The sequence below is a fragment of the Drosophila serrata genome, unplaced genomic scaffold, assembly GCF_035046125.1.
Source record: "Drosophila serrata isolate PLE 108 unplaced genomic scaffold, ASM3504612v1 contig_272, whole genome shotgun sequence".
NCBI lineage: Eukaryota > Metazoa > Arthropoda > Insecta > Diptera > Drosophilidae > Drosophila > Drosophila serrata.
The window spans coordinates 9,080,473-9,100,347 of NW_028257170.1; the positions used below are offsets into that span (position 1 = coordinate 9,080,473).

Below are 19,875 nucleotides of genomic sequence, written 5' to 3' on the forward strand. Positions count from 1 at the left end.
GCTGCCATCCTGGAAATGCCTTTGCATCGAATCTCCTTGGGAGCCACACTTTGCTTCAACGACCCCTTTTTGCAAACTACACTGGAATATAAGATATTCAATCAGAAAATGTTTACTAACTAATTTAAACATCCTAATTATATCTTTTATATTTCTAAAAATATATATTAACTTCAATTCGAAACAAATTATATGTTATTGAGGAATAAATATACGAATATCTCAAAATACATTTGTTTTGCTATTGAAATCTTTTTAAATTCAATATACAAATACAAATATACAAAAAAACTGTGATTTGGTGCCTAGAAATTCTCAAGTCTTGATTTTGGGATACTATCGTATAAATAGACTCTTAAGTAAGGAGCTTGATCCCTACAAGAAAAGCGTCTAAATAATCCCTTCTATACAATATTTAAAAATATATTTTTTAAATGGTAAATATTAAACAAATATTTTTATGCACCAAAATTTTCATTGTACTCCTTGTTTTCAATTATTTTTGTAATTAGAATTTAAAGAAAGATTCCATTAAATATAGGAAAACTCTTCGATACCAGTGTGAACTCGGTTTGCTTTAGGGGAATTGTATCTCCCAAGACAGTTATTGCGGCTACAGCTTTGCCTGCTCCACTTTCGTGTTTATATTTATCTGGCTGCTGGCTCGAAGCTGTTTCCTGCCAACCAATTCACATCCTGCCACAGCACCAAAGGTCCTGTGCTTCCTCCACAGCTCCTCTGCTCCTTGGATGGCAGGCAAATTCACACCTTGTACTCCTGATTTGGGTTCAATGCACGGGAATTTCATTTGAATATTAGCCCCTGCAGGCAACTGAGGGGTTGCATTTGGAAATCGATTTGCTATTTCGCTAGCCTGTCACCGGGAATAACCAAAAGTTCCTCCCAATGCCCCTCTTTGGCTGCTCTGAAAATATTTACAAAACTTTGTGCCAAAAAACCCAATATAAGCGCAACAGTCTCATCTTTCTGTATTTATTGGCGCCTCTTTTATTTGTTCGTTTTGAAGGGATTAGCCAAGTTTTTGCCGCACACATTAAATAGTTCAACTTCAACTAGATTTTCTTGTCTGTTTGATTTTTCTCCTCTTTTTTTTTTTACATATAACGATAGTTGGAAGCCAGCTGAGAGTTAAGTTCAGTTTTATTAGTTTTTGCCACGCTTTGGTATTTATTTGCTAGAAATTACAGAGAGGGAGTCAGAGCTTTTCGCCTCATAAACTTTTATTGTCCTGATCCTTGTAATTAAAAAGTTTTCATTAAGTCGGTGAAGCAGAGCACTTATTTTAGTGTCATCCTATAAGTTTTTGGATGAGTAACTTAAGCCCTCAAATTGGGTCGAGCTTAAGTTGCAGCTGCAGTTTCTTATAGATACGTGTGTGACAGTCATTAAAAATTTGGTCTACTGACCGAGTGAGTGACTTAATTGACGCAAAGTAATTATAAACGTGCTTAGAAACTCAATTTTTTATGAATGAATCATTTCTTAGGGATTTATTCTATGAAAATTGTAGGATATCAATGAATTATAGGTAAAATATAGGATCAAATATTTAAATTTCTAGAGTAAACTATTTATATAAAGAGAAATATTACAAATAAATGTTCTTACTTTATGAAAATGTTTAATACCCTATATATTTCATGTTAAGAGCAATTCAATCGTTTTTCCAGCCACAATTTATACACAAAATTAGTTCGTTATGTGGTCCAATCGCGATCATAAAAGGAATTCATATCCAGCAATATTTATTTTTCGGTTGAACGCATCGACAAAGGGATATATGTACATGCGGTCCGAGACTAAAAACTCAATTTATGAAGCAAATACCAAAAACAAAAAATTTTCCCTCAGTTGCAGCTGGAGCAAAGTCAATGAAAATGCGATTGGAATGCCAGAAATGTTCGTTTCACCTGGTCAACCGGCCAAATTGTTCATCTCCGCAAGCCTCTTCTCTTCTCTTTTCTCTGTGTGTGTGCTTTTCTGCTTTATGGATGTGTTTTTGTGCCTCTAATTGGAGTAACGCAGGCACAAAACTTTCTGCCACTGAATGCCGCCCATAAAAGCAGCTTTATGAAAATCGATAAAATCGAAAACTAGCCAAAAACAACAACAGCAAACAGAAACAGAAAACGCAACAGCAACCTCCCCAAGAGAGGAGGAAAATAAAGGAAGGTTAATTTGGAAGCAAAGTTTTTAATACCCTTTCAAGGATGTCATTATAAAGTGTCATTGAATTGTTGAATATGGTTGAAAGTAATAAATATGTCCAGTATTTTGAACTAATTTTATACCAAGTTGTTTAAAATTAGCAAAAGTATTAATCAGTTATAAATATTACTACAGTTTTCACACAGTTTTGATCCCTTAAGTAATCAATTGCTTAAGAAAATATGTCAAATCCATAGAAATCCTTTACCAGTTTCAAGTATAAATAAGAATGTTTTGTTTTATTTAATTATATATTTAAATGGTTAAGAAAAAGTTGAAAATTCCCTAGAAATCTTTTACCTGTTTCGAATATAGTTCATAAGTATTTTTATATCAGAGATTCTATATCATTAACTAAATATAATCATTATCTCCAGACATATATTTCTTTTAAAGAAACATTTCACAATTAGTTTTTCCAAGAAACATCTTCCGAAAATAAAAATAGCTTTTCCTTATGAAGAGTAGTTAATAAATTGTTTTATAACAGAGATTTTATGATTATTTAAATATTTAATAATTCATTTAAATATTACTGCCCCCAAGAAACCTCACCCTAAAATGAAAATACTTTCCCTAAGTGAAAGGGTATGAAAAGCGTCCGGCTGAGTCCGGAAATGTGTGCGGCGGTACGTGGTTTTTGGAATGGGCCAGGAGCACGCGTCATCGTCGCGGCCTCTCAATGGCAAGGGAATCAGGACGAGGGCGGGCGGGCGTCCAGGACGACGGGGCGTGGCTGGCGGAAGGTGGGCGCAAGGACTCCAGTCCTGTAAAAGAAGAATGAATGGGGAAAACCGGAACAAAGCTCGCCGAGTGCGAGAACGAAACAACCACCGGCGAACGATGCAAAAGTTGTCGGCGGTTTATGGAATGAAACAATGTTTTGTTGCCCACCGGATGTGCACTGGAAGGTAAGCGCGCGCGAGAGAGACAGAGAGGGGAAGTTACAGGAGCAGAAAGTGGAAAGGGAGAGCACTACATAGTGTGAAAGAGAGGACACCAGATGGAGAGAAGCTGAGCCAGGACACACAAATGCAAATGTTTGCAGAGTTGCACGGCGAGAAAAGGGTCACATGATCATTTAGGAAACAGGAAATTAAATAATGAAATAGTTTTCCTTAAAACGAAGTATAAAATTGATCAATATATTAAAAAAATATACTATATATGTAAATAGAATTAGTTTTAAGATCGTTTTGAATACTTTAGTTCATAATTATTTCATAATAATAAGATAAAACGATACAAAATTGATCTAACTTGGACATAAACGATCAAAAATCCTTATAGTTGTAATATAGAGAAAAAAATAACTTAATGCATCATGATTATGTTAAAATTTCAAATATAATTTTTATATGATATTCTATATTAATACAATTTAAATATAGATCTTTTTTTCCTGTTGAAATAGAAATCATACGAGCATACATACATATGTGTTTTTCTAGGGGATCCTCCTCATGTTCCTGATTTTCACGTTACTCTCTCTGCCCCCTGGAAGCCTGCGAGTGTTTTATTGCCAACGACCTGTGCTAATCCCATAAATCTAATTGGCCCCGGGCCTCGCTCCACTCCCGGTCAGCTTTTGGGTTAGGCGGTCACACACAGGCTAAAATGGCAAATAGCGAAATGGAGGGGAAAAACAACACCCAACATCCTCCTCTACCATGACCATATCCATGTCCATTTCCATGTCCATGTCCAGTTTCCCGTTTGAATTTTCCACACACTGGCCCTCCCCTGTAGAAATTGCGCCTGCAGCTTGACCATTAAATGCGACTGCAAACTTTTCTTTCGCAGGCGCAAACTTAACGACATAAATTAGAACTTTAGCTGGGAGCAGGAGAGCATCGGGAAAAACCGGGCTTCACCTCTAGTTATCCCCCGCTCTCAGGTGACTAAAACACAAAAAGACAACAAAAAAAAACACACACACACAATTGCAAATGCAATGTTGTGCCTGCAGCGGCAACAACTTTGTTTTTAGCTGCACTTAGTCCTGGCTGACTTGTCACCTGTAAAGCCATAAAAAACGGTAACAAAAACGGCTAAAATGGAAACTCTTTTCGGCAGAAAACCAGGCTTTGAATGCTCTACTAAATTTTAAGGGAAATTTAAAGAAAAGAAATTAAATGGTACAATTATGAAAACAATTTCCAATAGAGTAATGGAACATTTTTAGGAACCTTAATTGTTCTAAATTTTTCGAACACAAAATCCATTACCAAAGCACCCTGCATTTAGGTTAGGGTATTCAATAGAAAAACTTTAAATTGGCATCAAAACTTTTGAACTTTTGCAAAAAGTGGGCGAAAGTTGCACTGGGGGGCGTGCGTTGGGTCAACGGCAGGCCATTAAATAGATTGATGTCCTGGCCAACTGACTTGGGAACTATGTCAATTGAGACAGTAAACTGACTCAAAGCAGGCTAAGAGTCTCCCCTTACCCCGATGACAGTCAAACACAATAGTATACAATAAATTCGTACTGTCAGTTACCTTAATACATAAAACTATACAAACAAATATTGAAGAGTTTGTAATTATGTGGTCGGATATACTAAGGACTCTGTTCGGACCCAACAATGTGCCGCACAAGATACAGAAGCTATTGCAATATCGCTTCGTATTCGCATTTATACTTGGATGTTTGCTGGATTATCTGATGCTTGGAATTTTCCTCGGCTTTGAATTATTTCAGGTGAGAAAACCGTTGGACTCCCTAGTTGAGACCCTTGATTGGACATTGTTTTCACTGTATGCATCTACAATGATGATTATAATACGAGCTGGCATGGCAGGATATGGTCTTGTATTGTGGCATATGCACTATGCCTATCCCAGATGTAATGGGACACTAATGAAAAGGATTATCTATGAGTTTCCCATACACTTTTCACTGCTCTTCACGATAATGTCAGTAGCAATATCCACCAGCTGGTTATATGCATCCTTTGTTAAGCCAGCAGAAGGATACTACCACTTATTGGGCTGTCTATCTGGAATTTTCTATTTCAAAACACAACATGACTTGACTCTTCAACGATTCCCATTGCCCATAGTGCGTTTGAGTCTGCTTGAATCCATCCTGCAGATGTGGTCTTTATTCAATAGATCTCAAATTGAAGCTTTCAAGCCAACTGTGATATTTACCTTGCTTTTCTGGCCATATATGGAAAATATATTTAATGGTCTTAAGGTGGTCATAGTAGAACCCAGAATATTCCTTCGAGGTTGGCTGGTAAATGCCCTAATTTTGGCTAAATTAAATATTGCCCGGGAGATTTATGGCCTAATTATGCAGCGTCAATTGCCACTAATTATTGAATTGCGATGTCAGGACATTGGAGAGGATATTTGTCTACAAAGTCTGATTATGGAATATATTACGCAATTGCTCTGGAGAGAGGAGGAGGAAGAGCAGCCATTGGATGATAAGAATCCAAGCTATGGTTTATCCCTATCCATATCAAATGCACTGGATAGTACCCATTTATATGGCTTTAGGATGCTGGCAGCCCGAGACTTTTATGCAGAAATGTCAGGCAATTTGTGGAACAAATTATTCACTCTCGAGGATATGAAGAATACCAATGATTATTGGGAAGAATTGCGTGAAGTTATTCATAAAATAATTAATGATTTTGTAGATCAAATGGACTCCTGTTTGGATACTGCACCTCGAGCGCAGATCTGTGACTTACTGAAACGTAAAACCGGAATTAGACCACTAATCAAACCTGAGGCTAAACGACCTCAAGGATTATGCTGTTGTCATTCGATACCTCAAGGACGTCCTATTGATTCCTTCGTTTGTTATTTAAAGGATCACTTTAGAAAACAGTTCTCTTTAATTTCGGTGCATGTCTTCAAAAGCTTTCCCGTAATTCCCAATATGTACGATTCTCTTTTTGAAATCGATAAACTGGCAAAACTCAATCAGGCACTGGAATGTGGTGAGCCATTGGTGTGGATCCTTCAAGGACTCGTTTGCATTTGTGCGAGATCCCTAAAGGAAGATACATTTGGTATTCTTCAAAGGGATATACCTTGGGTTTTTAAGGTCCTTATCAAGGTGGAGGGAAAACTATTAGACGCCGCTGAGGTTCCAGTTCAAACGGAGCGTGGAAATGAAAAACTCTGCTCAAGCCACAAGCTACTGATGTTGGCCACCAATCGCTGTTTGTTCAGAATGTTAAAAACATTTGGGCCACATCTCAATTTTATTGTGAATGAACAATCGCTATGGGAGAATCTGAAGCATAGATTGGATAATCTAAATGTGTTTCAAGAAAACTTTTAATTTTGTTGTATTTGTTAAAGTATTTATTTATTTATTTTATGTTAAATATTATGATCTTTTTTGTGTTTAACCTTGAAGTATTTAAGGAAATTATATTAAGCCGCAAGGAATGTGGAAAACAGGTAAAACTTAATCTTTTTCCCAAACGCTTTATCACTGCTACAAATATTTCTCTTTTTTTTAATTTCAACGCACTTGCCACGCACTTTCCACTTTTCCTCGCCTTCTCCTCTTTTTTGTCGCTTCTCCTTTCCGTTGTTCCTTATCAATTGTTCATTGTTTGCTGGCTAAGTGGACAAAAACACACACTCGCACACACAGGCACATGCAGAGAGCACAAAGGAAGAGCCCAAAAGAGAGGGCCGAACAATTGAATTTTCTACTTGTGCTGCTGCTGCTTCTTCTTCCGCCACTTCTTTTGCTTTGACTACTTTTTTATTCGGTTTTCTGCTGTTGTAGTGGTTTTTTGTTGTTGGATTCTCCTGATTGCACCTCCCACGCTTAATACTTCCCCTCTCCCTCGCTCCTATTCCCTTTCTCGCTTTGATTGCCTTTTGCCATTGTAAGCGCTTTGTGTGCAAAATAGAAAATGCGAATAACAACAACAACAACAAGAGAAGCAGCGAGCAAAATAGAGAAAATGAAAAGATCTCAACAAGTTTGCCGTTAGTCGAGTTAAGCAGATTTACTTGTTTGAGCATTTTGCGATTGCCATTTTGCAATGATTTAAGAGGAGATGAAAGGGGGCTAGTGGGAGGAGCGCAAAAGAGGGGTCGATAGGCCAAAAAGCATAATTGCTCAGTTGCACTTAAATGGAACTCCACAGAAGGCCCCCATTCACCCAACAAGGGTTAAAGAGAGCAAGGCGACGGCGGCAAAGCAGAAGCAATGAAATACGAAGGGTTAAAGATACAGTGCTCAAAGTGAATTAGATTCGTTTATTATACACTCAAATAAAAATGTATTTGTAAAACTTATAATTCTTATTGTGCAAATTTATGACAAATTTTAAACAAATAGATTCTATATTTTAAAAAGTTTCTATTAGTTTTCATCTTACAAATTGTAATATTAAGTTTTATAAAAAAATTAAAACATTTAGATGGAAAAAATTATATTAAGTGAGCCATATTTGTAAAATATCCCATATCCTAAGCTCCACTGTAAAAACAAAATGTGAGGCAAACTATTTGTGGTTTTTATCTTTATCGGCTTGCCGCAAAGTGGAAAAGGAGAAAACTGAAAAAAAGGGAACGAGCCACCGAAAAAATGAAAACGGAAAACAGACGGCGGCAATGTTAATTGAAGGGTTTTTGCCTGGCAGAGAGGGGGAAGGTCTAAGGAGGAGGAGTGGCGTTTAGTGAGGAAAACTCCGTTGAAGCAGATAAGCTACAAAAATAGCAGAGAATCAACAAAAACACAGAAACAAATTCTGTGGCTTGAACTTCAAAGCACATGGACCGATTGAGAGTAGAAGAAGGATATGGTGGGGGAAGGAAGATTAATAAACAAGCCACCAAAAGGTAAATAAATAAGCACAAAAATGCCGAAAATAGCGCACAGCTACGAAACGGGAGCAAAAGAGAGAGGGCGAGAGCAGCAGCTGCTGCGCCGACGCCTGCTGCTCTGCGCTCTTCTTCGTCATCTCGTTCTTTTTCTACCTCCTCTCGCTCTCTCCTGCTAGCACTCCTCCTCTTCACAACAAATTAAAGACAATTGCACTAACAACAAAAACAACAACCAGAAATGCTCTTTGACTTTTTACAGCAGCCGAGACGAGCAATAATTGCAGTAAACTCCAATTAAAGTGTACACTCCATTCTATTAAATTTTATAAGTTATAGAAAGCTGCTAAATTTAAATATTCTCCATGATTTAAGTGATTCAATAGTGTAAAATTTAATATAATTGCTTGATTTAATAAGGGGTTATAATAAAATAGTAATAAATGTACATTTATTTTATTTTAAGTAGTTTTTTATTTTGCCTAATTTTGTATCGAGGATTCACTGTAAGGTTATCAGCAGCTAAAGCATAAATAGAAATGCAGCGGGAGAGCAAATCTCTTGCTCTCGCTCGCTCTCCCGTTTTATTTTTCCTTATTTTTTTTTAGTTTTTGTGTTTACTTATTTGCGTTCATTGGCTTCTCTTCTTAACGGTACTTGGCCAAGGAGGTGCGAATGAAAAGGAGCTAATCCGGTTTCTTTTATTTATGCACTTACCTTAGATTTAATTAGAATAAATCAAAAGTTCTGAACTTCAGCTTCTTTGTAGGTTTTTTTATTGCTATTAAAAGCGCGGAATTTACTGTTGCGGCTACCGCCGTAGTTGGTGTTGTTTTTAATTCACGGTCTGCAAACAACAAATAAAATATATATTTTTCGCTTATGCTTTTCGCTGAAGTTCGTCGTTAATTGGAAAGAAAAAGATGAATAAACGAGAAGAGGAAAGACAAAGGGATAAAAAAAAACTACAATTTAACACCAGCAGAAAGTTTTCCATATCCTGCGGGCACAAGAACAACAACAGCAAAAGGGGAAAAAAAGATGAAGGGAAAGAAGTTTAACAAAAAGTAACAGAAAGTTGCAGAGAGGCGTTGGTTTGGCGAGGGGAAGATAAAGAGAGAAAAATCACACAGAGAGCTGCGCAGGATATTATTTGATTTGTCCATTCAACTTTAATTTAATTTCCACAGCGTGCGGGTTCATTTAGTATGGCATTTTCCTTATTATTGGTTACTCCGCTTTGTCACTTTATTTCGATTTTAATTTTTCCACTTCTTCATTCGCGTGCGAGTGTGTGTGAGCGAGCGAGAGAGAGGGGCGACGACTCTGTTTGTGTTTCCTACTGCAACTCCATTTGCTTGGCAACTTCTTTCTCTTTTTTTTTTCGAACACACACACCAGCAGTCGGCAGCACTCACACACACGAATTTACAGTTGGAGTTGAACTTACGCGTCGTCGTTTTGAATTTTTATTCTTTTTAATTCAGCTTTTCGCACTTTAACTTTTTGCCTTCATGCACAATTGTTTTTTCTTTTTTTTTCTCTTCACCAAGAAGCCGCCGAAAAACGCCGACCGAGGAAAAACACCCACGCTGGAAAAACTGCGAAAATGCGTCCGAATTGCTTAGCGCCGATTGTTTTTGTGTTCATGTTCCTCCCTCTTCCTCTTTTTTTTTCGTCGTTCGATGATGTTTCTTATCGCCCAACCTATGGTCACACTTTTGGTATTTTTTGTCGTACCATATACAGTCTCATTGGATAAGTTGTGAAAAATTGGCTTTTATGCTTCTAGTCTTGGTTCGAAAATACCTTTTTATGTTCTTTCAGTACCGTCAAATCAATAAAAAGACATTTAAGTTTTTAAATTCTCCGCAAATGGCTTTCCCACACAGATTTTAACCAGGGATGGGTTCCTTAATCGATTAATCAGTATATTTTTGGAGACACACACTAGGTTTGTGTCTAGTCTTATTGCCTGTATAACACTTAAAAAAATGTAGATAAGAGAAAAAATTAAGATCATATTTAAGAATGAGAGGAAGAAGAAAATGCATTTAAATTATAGATAAATTGAATGGTGTTTTCAATTCTTGATTAAGAACCGTATAACAAATTTTTATAGATAAAAATACAGAAGAATAAATTAACATGCTTGGAATTTTCTTTAAGTCTATACAGCTTGAACTGGGATTCGTTGGTGAAAATTTGTAAAAGATCGCAGCGTATATCACTTATATTAAAAGAATAACTTAAATAAACTGTGTTAAATATGTATCAGTCGAAAAACATGAATATATTTATGTTTTTTATACATTTTGTTCTAAACAATAATATTTTGGATATTTCATATAGGACAAAATTATTAAATTTACAAATATATCGACAAAATAAATCACATTTATTATTATTATTATTTTCGCTAGACTGATATATTTAGTTGTGTAGCAAACAAATGCTGAATGTTTGAAATATTAAATATAATTATACAAGAAAGCTAACTGGGCCTCATTGTGAAAATTAAAAAAAAAAAAATCGGAACGTATATCACTAATAGCAAAAGAATAATTAAAATAAAATGTGATAAGTATGTATTAGTCGAAAAACATTAATATATCTATATTTGTGATACATTTTGTTTTCAACAAAAATATTTTGGGTATTTCCTATAAGACAAAATTATCAAATTTTCAAATATATCGCCAAAATATATCGCAGTGTTTATTAATATTATTTTCGCTTGGCCGATATATATAGCTGAATGTTTAAATTATTATATATTATAATACAAGAAAAATAAACATTAACATTATAAAATGAATAAGCAAAAAATTTCTAAAATACTGCATGAAATAATAAATTTAATGGTACAGATAGAATCATAGCGATAATTTTGTTATAACAAAAAATTTAACGGAACTTGTACAAAGGAAACAAAAAAAATTTGTTCTCAACAAAAATATTTTGTGTATTTCCTATAGGACAAAATTATCAAATTTCCAAATATATCGCCAAAATATGTCGCAGAATTTTTTAATATTATTTTCGCTTGGCCGATATATATAGCTGAATGTGTAAAATATTATATATTATAATACAAGAAAAATAAACATAAACATTCAAAAATGAATTAGTAAAAATTACTAAAATACTGCATGAAATCAAAAATTTAATGGTACAGATAGAATCATAGCGATAGTTTCGTTATAACAACAAATTTAACGGAACTTCTACAAAGGAAACAAAAAATCCTACTATTAAAACATGAGCAACATTTAAAAAAAAATTATAACAATGTTAGTTAGTATTTTTGTCACCAAAAAATGTCGATACATTGAATTGCCCTGACATCCAAATGCACAACCTCTAATCTCGATATTTCGGCAATATCGATATATTGTCATTTAACGTGAAAAATTACTTACAGACGTGTAAAATGTAAAAGCTAAATACAAATTTCGGAAATCAGAGTGGCCAGAAACAAAATACATATATAAAAAAAAAACAAGATCGATATATTGGTATTTTGATATATTTTTAACAACTCAACACCCAGCAGGTTAATGTGTTTTACTTCCGACATGAAATTTCTACTCCATGTAGAGAATTCTACCCCAAAAACGAAAATCGGCCCCAAAAACGAGGAGTCTACCCCATGTATCTGTAAACATGTAATATTATATTCTAGACGTGTAAAATAACAGCAAGTTTTTTTACTGCTACCTTCATTGAGTCTACCCCATGTATCTGTAAACATGTAATATTATATTCTAGACGTGTAAAATAACAGCAAGTTTTTTTACTGCTACCTTCATTGATATCAACAATATTCAAGAATATATCGCAACATCGATATAAATATAAAAAAAATTATAAAAATATCGATATTTTTATAAAATTCAACAACCCTAAAGTACCATCATTTATCTTGTGCGCGAATTGTTCCTGTCTAAATTATCAAAAGGCGGAACCGCGCCAAAAAAGCGGATCTCCCGAGTGCTCCAACTGCCCCAAGACACAATCAAGGTTCCAAGAACCCGCCGGATCGATTTTAAAGTTCTTGAGATCCAGCAAAGCACCACAAAATGCAGTCTCACAGCAAAAAACGCGTCTGCTACTATTATGATAGTAAGTTTTGATTAAATATAATGTGCAAGAACACCGCGATATGGTTAATAATGCCTTCATGACAACACTAATTGTTTGTAAGCCAGGTTTTCCTTTTTTTCCGCATCCGGTCGGCGTCAGATAATGGCATTTTCGCAGATTTCAAGTTTTATGCCGACTGTACGCGCGCGTTGTTACCACAGCGCACTTTTCGTGAACGGCCGCAGTGCCGCTGTGTGCGTGTGCGTGTATGTACCTGTAGGTGTCTCTTTTCGCCACCCTTTTGTTTTTGTTTCTTTCGTTCCGGGCGAAAGTGCGACCGCTGCGGTCGTTCGGGCAAAGTGAACTACTCGCTGAGACGCCGCGCCGACAGTGGCCGTAAAATGTATATTTTGCATAGCGTGGCAAATAATTGTTTTATTTTTTTCTCAAGCGACTAATACTTGTGATTTTTAATCCGCAGGTGACATAGGAAACTACTACTACGGCCAGGGTCATCCCATGAAGCCACACCGCATACGCATGACCCACAATCTGCTCCTAAACTATGGGCTCTACCGGAAAATGGAGATTTACGTAAGTAATTAGTATTTGAAATCAATTTGTTATTGTTAAAAAACAACTTGCTATTCCAGCGACCGCATAAAGCAACCGCCGATGAGATGACCAAGTTCCATTCGGACGAGTACGTCCGGTTCTTGCGCTCCATCCGTCCGGACAACATTTCGGAGTACAACAAGCAGATGCAGCGCTTCAATGTGGGCGAGGACTGTCCCGTCTTCGATGGACTCTACGAGTTCTGTCAGCTCTCCGCCGGCGGATCCGTGGCAGCCGCTGTCAAATTAAACAAACAGGCCTCAGAGATATGCATCAATTGGGGCGGCGGCCTGCATCATGCCAAGAAATCGGAGGCCTCCGGTTTTTGCTATGTCAACGACATCGTTTTGGGTATTTTGGAGTTGCTGAAATATCACCAGCGTGTTCTGTACATCGACATTGATGTCCATCATGGCGATGGCGTTGAGGAGGCATTCTACACCACTGATCGTGTGATGACCGTGAGCTTCCACAAGTACGGCGAGTATTTTCCGGGCACTGGCGACCTCCGGGACATTGGCGCCGGCAAGGGAAAGTATTATGCCGTGAATATACCTCTGCGCGATGGCATGGATGACGATGCCTATGAGAGCATCTTCGTGCCCATTATCAGCAAGGTGATGGAGACATTCCAGCCGGCGGCCGTGGTGCTGCAGTGTGGCGCCGATTCCCTTACCGGCGATCGGTTGGGTTGCTTCAATCTGACCGTCAAGGGTCATGGCAAGTGTGTGGAGTTTGTGAAGAAGTATAACCTGCCATTCCTCATGGTCGGCGGTGGTGGCTATACCATCCGCAACGTCTCCCGCTGCTGGACGTACGAAACATCGGTGGCATTGGCCGTGGAAATAGCCAACGAACTGCCCTACAACGATTATTTCGAGTACTTTGGGCCCGACTTTAAGCTGCACATCAGTCCCAGTAATATGACGAATCAGAACACGTCCGAGTACCTGGAGAAGATCAAGAACCGTCTGTTCGAAAACCTGCGAATGCTGCCCCACGCCCCGGGCGTTCAGATCCAAGCGATCCCCGAGGACGCCATTAACGATGAGTCTGAGGACGAGGATAAGGTCGACAAAGATGAGCGACTGCCACAGAGCGACAAGGATAAGCGCATTGTGCCAGAGAACGAATACTCCGACTCCGAGGATGAGGGCGAGGGTGGACGCCGGGACAACAGGACGTACAAGGGCCAGAGGAAGAGGCCGCGTCTGGACAAGGATACTAACAGCAACAAGGCTTCCTCAGAGACGTCCAGCGAAATAAAGGACGAGAAGGAGAAGGGTGAGTGACAACGCATTGATATACTGAAATACAGGCTCTAACAATTCCTACGATTTTTTCAGGAGATGGAGCCGATGGCGAGGAATCCACTGCCTCAAATACGAACAGCAACAGCAACAATAATAGCAACAACAAGAGCGACAACGATGCGGGAGCGACAACCAATGCAGGATCCGGCACCGGATCGAATTCCGGTTCCGGGGCCAAGGGTGCCAAGGAGAACAACATATGACGTGGCGGCCGCAATTGGTTATAGAAGCCAATTAAGCGACCGCCGAAGTACAAGCCGCCGGATTTTACCTAGCGACCCTTGAACTCTCCCCCACCTTCAATCATGTCTCCCGAACACGTCCCCTGAGCCATGTCCCGTCTATGTATCCCATCATCATCATCGCAGTTAGCATGTCAATCCAGCACAACTATCCACACATCTCCACACGATCGATCAGTCGAGAGCCGTATTCCATCGATTTTCCTGGGGGAAAATCAGTAATCAGTGGGCGGGACTTGAACTCTTCGTAAGCTAAAATACAATTTATTGTAATTGTGTAAGTTAAGAAAAAAGTAAAACAAATAAAGGAGGATCTACCTATGTCTAAGTGATCCCTTGTGGAGATTCATGCAGAAAATAATCTAATCCAAATAAATATTTATACCATACATAAGGACTTTTCTCCTATTTAGGGGGCTATTTTATAATTTGTGACTTTGGACTTGTGTGTAATAATACATAATGCAAATTTCGGAATCTGTTCCCGGGATTAATTAAATAAGTCACAGGAGATTTTATACACTAGTAATTTTATTTGTGTATTAAATTTTAAATGTTATACCGGGTTGTTCATATATCCCACTCAGGCTCGATGACATGACCCTGAAAGTAAATTTCGTGACTATCCCGAATAACGTAGGCAAATGGAATATTGGCTGTAAAGTCCATCGCTGGGGACCGTCCACCTGCGGGTTAAATGAAAATAAAGGAAATAATATTTTATAATTATATTATATATTAAAATAAGACAATTTGATCATTTCTAAAGTATTTTACCTGTGACAGCCGCTGTCTCAATGCCATCCTCATTGATCTCAATGAATGCGTCCTGTATAACATCATCGATGTGGAAATTGCTATCTTCCACGATGCCAGTTAGATTCGCTGCAGGCGAAAATAAGTTTTGGATGCCAAACTGCATAGAATAATAAGAAATTAATGTGTTGAGTTATATATTTGCACATATATCGAACCCACCTGATTGAGAATCGACTTTAGTTTGGTTTTAGTTGAGATTCTGAACTTTGGAAGCCTCAGGTTTACCAACTGACGTTCTTGAGGCAACGTGGATTCCTGAATTTTTTCCTCCAGTTCGTCGAGGCCGTCGCTACTGGTGGGCAAATAGATGAGCATCACAAGGCCATCCTTCATGAACGGCAACTCAATAACTTTGATACCCAAATGGAAGAATCGTTCCGCCCGGAACCTGCCTCGCATAACCATCATCTGGACAGGGATACTTTTTGTGTCCGACACATGGAAATAATCTTGTTGGGTCAGTGACGGATCGAACTTCTTCGCCCATTGGCCTTTGAAATAAAGCACATTTAGCAGTATTCCATTGACATCAGGTCCTACATATGACATTAGTTTTTTGACCGTGCCATGAGTTCGGTCATTTACCCACTTGTTAACTTTAGAAGTCACCGCTTTTGAGTTGTTCATGTCCACAGAATCGATTACGCCCTCAAAGTACTGCGCCACCTGCTTGATATATGTCTCTTTTACCTTATATTTCCTATTAACGAGCAGGTAATTAAACATTTCGATGGTGTAAGGTTGCATGTTTTGAAGGTCCTCGAACTTTCCCAATACATCCTCTCTATTGGTTAAATTCAGAGCACGCCACAGTTCTTCGGCCGTCTCTCCTGCGGCCCCAACGAATAGCATTCCTAAGGCCATCTCCGCCGAGTAGGTGGATCCAATTAGGTTTTCATGTTTATGAGATCGGTCTAAATAACGATGGAACTTGTAACGTAGTCCTGCCACTGAAGTGGCTAGAAATATAAGAACTACGTGTACTTGGTATTATCTTTCCGAAACTATAGTTGTTTAAAAAATATTTCACTTACTCAAGTACTTCATTTTGAGACTGGTGACGGAGTTTATTTTCACGGAACCTTATATAGTTTTAGGTTCTAATTCGATTAAGAACGCGAATTATGTATGGATCACCTTTATTGAATCACATAATGCTTAAAGTTTCAGTAAAATTTTATAAAATAGTAGTAAAGAATGAATATTGTATTAGTATTCTATATAAAACTCTCCCAAGAAATGGGTAATAATTTATAAATAGTATTAAGGGAAGACAAATTAAGCTAACTTTGGGAGGTCTACGCGTTTACATTAAAAATAACCAATTTTAATCAATATTTATAATATTTTCTATCCATTTTACAATCCTCCTTTTAAGCTATAGTCAAATAATTTCACTTTGTATGGAAAGTAGATTTTTTATTTATAATTTATATATATAGAATACCTAATTTAATACTTACCATTAAATGTGTAACATTTCAATTATAAATACCAACACAAAAAATCACGCTTAACAAATTGATTTATTTATTTTGTCAACTTTTTCTATCTAACATTGGTTTCAAACTTTCTTACTGCAACTAGACTTCATAGCTTGAGGTTTGTGGCAAACAGGAACAGAATCCACTGGGAGGTGGAGGTGGGTGGCTTCCCATTTTCCTCCATTTTCCGCCCGCCAGTTGACGGTTTGTGACTTGTCTGGGAGAGGATTGGGGCGGTGGAAAACCGGCTGGGCCGCTAATCCAGCGATAATATCGAGTCGATGCTGGTGCGATTACTGCGCGGCTGGAGTCGCGGTCCTCCCAAGTAACTAATTGGATTCGCGAACTGACGCTGCTGCAGTGAGTTTTCCAGGAAAATCGGTGGCTGCATTGGAGGGCATGCCCGTTGTCGTCGCTGAGGCACCAATGGGGGCGGTACATTTTCCACCATCCGCTGCGAATTTGGGGGTGTTTGAGGCAGGGTGGACCCTGTTCGCGCATCGGCATTTGTGGCTACATCAAAGGACTGAAGCTCTGGCTGCTTGGGATCCTCTGTGTCATCGGGCGCTTTGTGGCGGGATTTGTGTCGTTGCTGCGGCTGCTTCTGCTGCTGCTGCTGCGCTTTCTGGGGGAGATTGGGCATGAAAATGGCACCGGGACATGGAGTTTGGTGGAGCGTGGAAAGGTCCGGGAATTTAGATCAAATATTTTCAGGGTTTAATTCTATTTGGCTTTAGTCAAAGTGACGTTCAATGGACAGTGAGAGAGGTTGTGTGGAGTGTTCGTGTCCAGAGAAGAGATAAAGTTTTATAATTATTTAAAGGCTTTGAGACACAGAGAGAGAGAGAGAGAGAGAGAGAGAGAGAGAGAGAGAGAGAGAGGCAGAAGGGGGTACTTTGGGTTATTCAAGCTACTTTTGGTCAAGGGAAAAGTGTTTTTTAGTTCGCATTGTTTTCTTTTGGATTTTGGCACCTGTCGTGACTTGGCAGTTTATGTTGTTAATATAAATGCACAGGACCTGACATCAAAGCGTACATACACCTTAAAATTTTAGCATTAAATGCACTTCCTAAAAGCCAAAGCAAGTGGAGTGTTTAGTGTTTAGTTTATTATACTTATAAATGTTTATTAGCTGAAGTTAAAAGGACATTTCCTAGTTCGTTATGAATGTCAAATGAACTTTTAAGGTTTTCATATTTATTTATATCAGGGGAATAATAAATCTTTGCTTTTAAAAATATAGGCAAAAAATATAATTATCATCTGCTCTTAGTTCACAACTCATAAAAAGTTAATCAATTAAAGTTGGAACTTTTAGAATCTAATATAGTCAACTTAAATTAAATTATGCTGAGCCTTCTGCCTTAAACAAAAGTTGTGCTGTATTTAATTTCATATTATTCCATGTTATTTTCATTCTTATTTCATAATATAAATCTAACATTTAGGCAAATAAAATTTGTATCAAAATTAACCATAAGTTTAAGAGCTATTTAAACATTTTCAACCCAAGTGTAGGTTAACTTTGCAAGTGCATCTTGTGTGAGAGTGCCTTTGTGTTGCATTCTGGATTCTGGAGCATGCCTGGACCTGGTCCAAAATCCATTTTGCTGCCCGTTAAGCTTGGCCCCAAGGTCTCTTGGCCAACAATGACGCACTGGTGGTCCCCCGGATGGTGTCTTGGTAACACGAAACCCGCCAGTCACTTTCAAGCATTTTGTGTGGCAGCCGCATGGCTCTCATACCTTGTGCCACATCTACCGAAAATCTAAAATCCTCAAGTCCCCCCCGATCACCAAAATACCGCCTCCTCTCTAGATTCCCTCGAGCAGAGGAGGCGTGGCACCAGCCCAAAAATCAACTGCAAGGAAAGCAGCTAACGCGTTTCAGTCAAGTGCAAATGTGTGTTGGCCAAGCGGCTGCAATGCATTTACATACACCCATTTGGAGAATAGAAAAGGAGATGAGTTTGTGGTTCACCGAATGGGGAATACTCTTATGATTAAGGGAAATGTAAAAATAGAAATCTATATTCATAAGTAATTATTTAAATGGTAAGTTTTTTACAGATCTCATTTTTTAGGCTCTACAATTGATATACTTATTTAAAAAACAAAAAGACCTACTTAGAAGTCTTTAAATTTACTGCACTTTTAATACTTTGCAAGCAAAACTTTAATAAGCAGTTAATTGTTATAAAATACTATAAAATTTCCCGAAAAAAACGTAACTTTGAACGTTAAATTTAATCCTGATCCAAGCTTATCATAAAGCTGTCAAACTTTATGCAATTTGGGTATGGAGAACGCATTTAAAATGTTATTTTTCCCTGGCAGCCACTGTTGCCTTCGCTTTTCATAGTTTTCCATTTGCAAGGGACCCATTTCAGTTTCATTTTTCCTATATTTCTTTTTTTTTGCGCAATTTTATTGTTCTTGGCTGAAGGTTACTGGCGGAGCAGCAGCAGCAGCGGCAGCGGGCAGAAACAATAAGCAAAACTTGCACTTTCATGCAGCGCACACACACTGACACACTTCTCGGTGCTTCCCCCCCCCCATGTGCCACGCCCCCTGTTTAAGTACGCCCACCGAGCAGCTCTCCCTTGAATCCTTTGGCAGCCATATTAACATTGTTGTTCTGACATTTTTCATTGCATACGCTGCGGCGCTTGCATTTCAAATATGTTTGTATTTCATACTTTTGCCAAGTCATCATCATACCTAGGCAGGAATATTACAATTTATTACCTGGCGCGGTGCACAGGGGGAAAATAAATAAAATACAAATAAATGGAGAGACCTATAAGGTAAAAATGTAATAAATGGGATATTTATGTTGCGAATTTAATCTGCTGATATTTCTTAACATATATACATGTTCATTCTTTTCAGAGATATATTCTTTTCAGAATAAATTTAATCCTTTCATTTTTATTTAAATAATTATATTATATCAATAATTATATAAATTATATTTTATATATTCTTTTATGATTTATACTATAAAATATATTATTGAAATATAATTTTAAGAAAGTTATGTTTTACCATTTAAGACTAATGTATGTAAGTGAAATGGAAGAGAATTGTCTGGAATTATTCTCTTGTAAAACTATTGTTTATTATTTGATTAAAATGAATCTTTAGAGTAACATAAACATCAAGTTTTATTTATATATTTCAAAGTATTTTTTGGGCAAAATTATAAGCTAACATTATTTAAATAATTATTTTCTGAGTTGTGCAGCCGTTGCAATACCCTTAGGAAAAAATTTCTC

General features: G+C 37.6%; 5 protein-coding genes across 12 annotated transcripts in view; 2 read left to right on the forward strand and 3 right to left on the reverse strand.

Moving 5' to 3' along the window:
* The window catches only part of Src64B (Tyrosine-protein kinase Src64B), a 41,664-nt gene extending 31,928 nt beyond the window's left edge, over positions 1 to 9,736 (reverse strand). Inside the window, exons 1-2 of one of the 5 annotated variants that reach the window (XM_020960267.2) lie at positions 9,490 to 9,736; positions 8,757 to 8,886 (exon numbers count right to left, since the gene is read on the reverse strand). The gene's annotated coding sequence lies outside the window, so the exon portion shown is untranslated. Of the gene's footprint in view, positions 1 to 8,756; positions 8,932 to 9,170 lie in introns of all 5 variants that reach the window. The other 4 variants (XM_086833574.1, XM_086833573.1, XM_086833572.1 and 1 more) reach the window with 4 other exon arrangements.
* LOC110189977 (nucleoporin Ndc1) lies at positions 3,249 to 7,371 on the forward strand. Its single transcript, XM_020960266.2, has one exon. It carries the CDS (start codon positions 4,777 to 4,779, stop codon positions 6,532 to 6,534), a length of 1,758 nt encoding a protein of 585 aa, XP_020815925.2. The 5' UTR covers positions 3,249 to 4,776; the 3' UTR covers positions 6,535 to 7,371.
* A 2,074-nt stretch (positions 9,737 to 11,810) lies between the features above and the next one.
* On the forward strand, positions 11,811 to 14,684 carry HDAC1 (histone deacetylase 1). Its single transcript, XM_020960258.2, has 4 exons — positions 11,811 to 12,164; positions 12,607 to 12,719; positions 12,779 to 14,024; positions 14,087 to 14,684. The coding sequence occupies exons 1-4, from the start codon at positions 12,122 to 12,124 to the stop codon at positions 14,254 to 14,256; spliced, it is 1,572 nt and encodes a 523-aa protein (XP_020815917.1). The 5' UTR covers positions 11,811 to 12,121; the 3' UTR covers positions 14,257 to 14,684.
* Positions 14,685 to 14,808: 124 nt separating this feature from the next.
* On the reverse strand, positions 14,809 to 16,276 carry LOC110189970 (serine protease inhibitor 42Dd-like). The gene is made up of 4 exons (XM_020960259.2): positions 16,149 to 16,276; positions 15,274 to 16,088; positions 15,073 to 15,211; positions 14,809 to 14,981 (listed from the first exon to the last, which is right to left on the reverse strand). The coding sequence occupies exons 1-4, from the start codon at positions 16,159 to 16,161 to the stop codon at positions 14,866 to 14,868; spliced, it is 1,083 nt and encodes a 360-aa protein (XP_020815918.1). The 5' UTR covers positions 16,162 to 16,276; the 3' UTR covers positions 14,809 to 14,865.
* A 345-nt stretch (positions 16,277 to 16,621) lies between these two features.
* axo (axotactin) overlaps positions 16,622 to 19,875 on the reverse strand; it is a 78,405-nt gene continuing 75,151 nt past the window's right edge. For 2 of the 4 annotated variants that reach the window (XM_020960773.2, XM_020960771.2), the window contains exon 21: positions 16,622 to 17,223. In XM_020960773.2, coding sequence (XP_020816432.2) covers positions 16,855 to 17,223 — 369 coding nt within the window. In that variant the 3' untranslated portion in view covers positions 16,622 to 16,854. Of the gene's footprint in view, positions 17,330 to 19,875 lie in introns of all 4 variants that reach the window. The other 2 variants (XM_020960774.2, XM_086833586.1) reach the window with 2 other exon arrangements.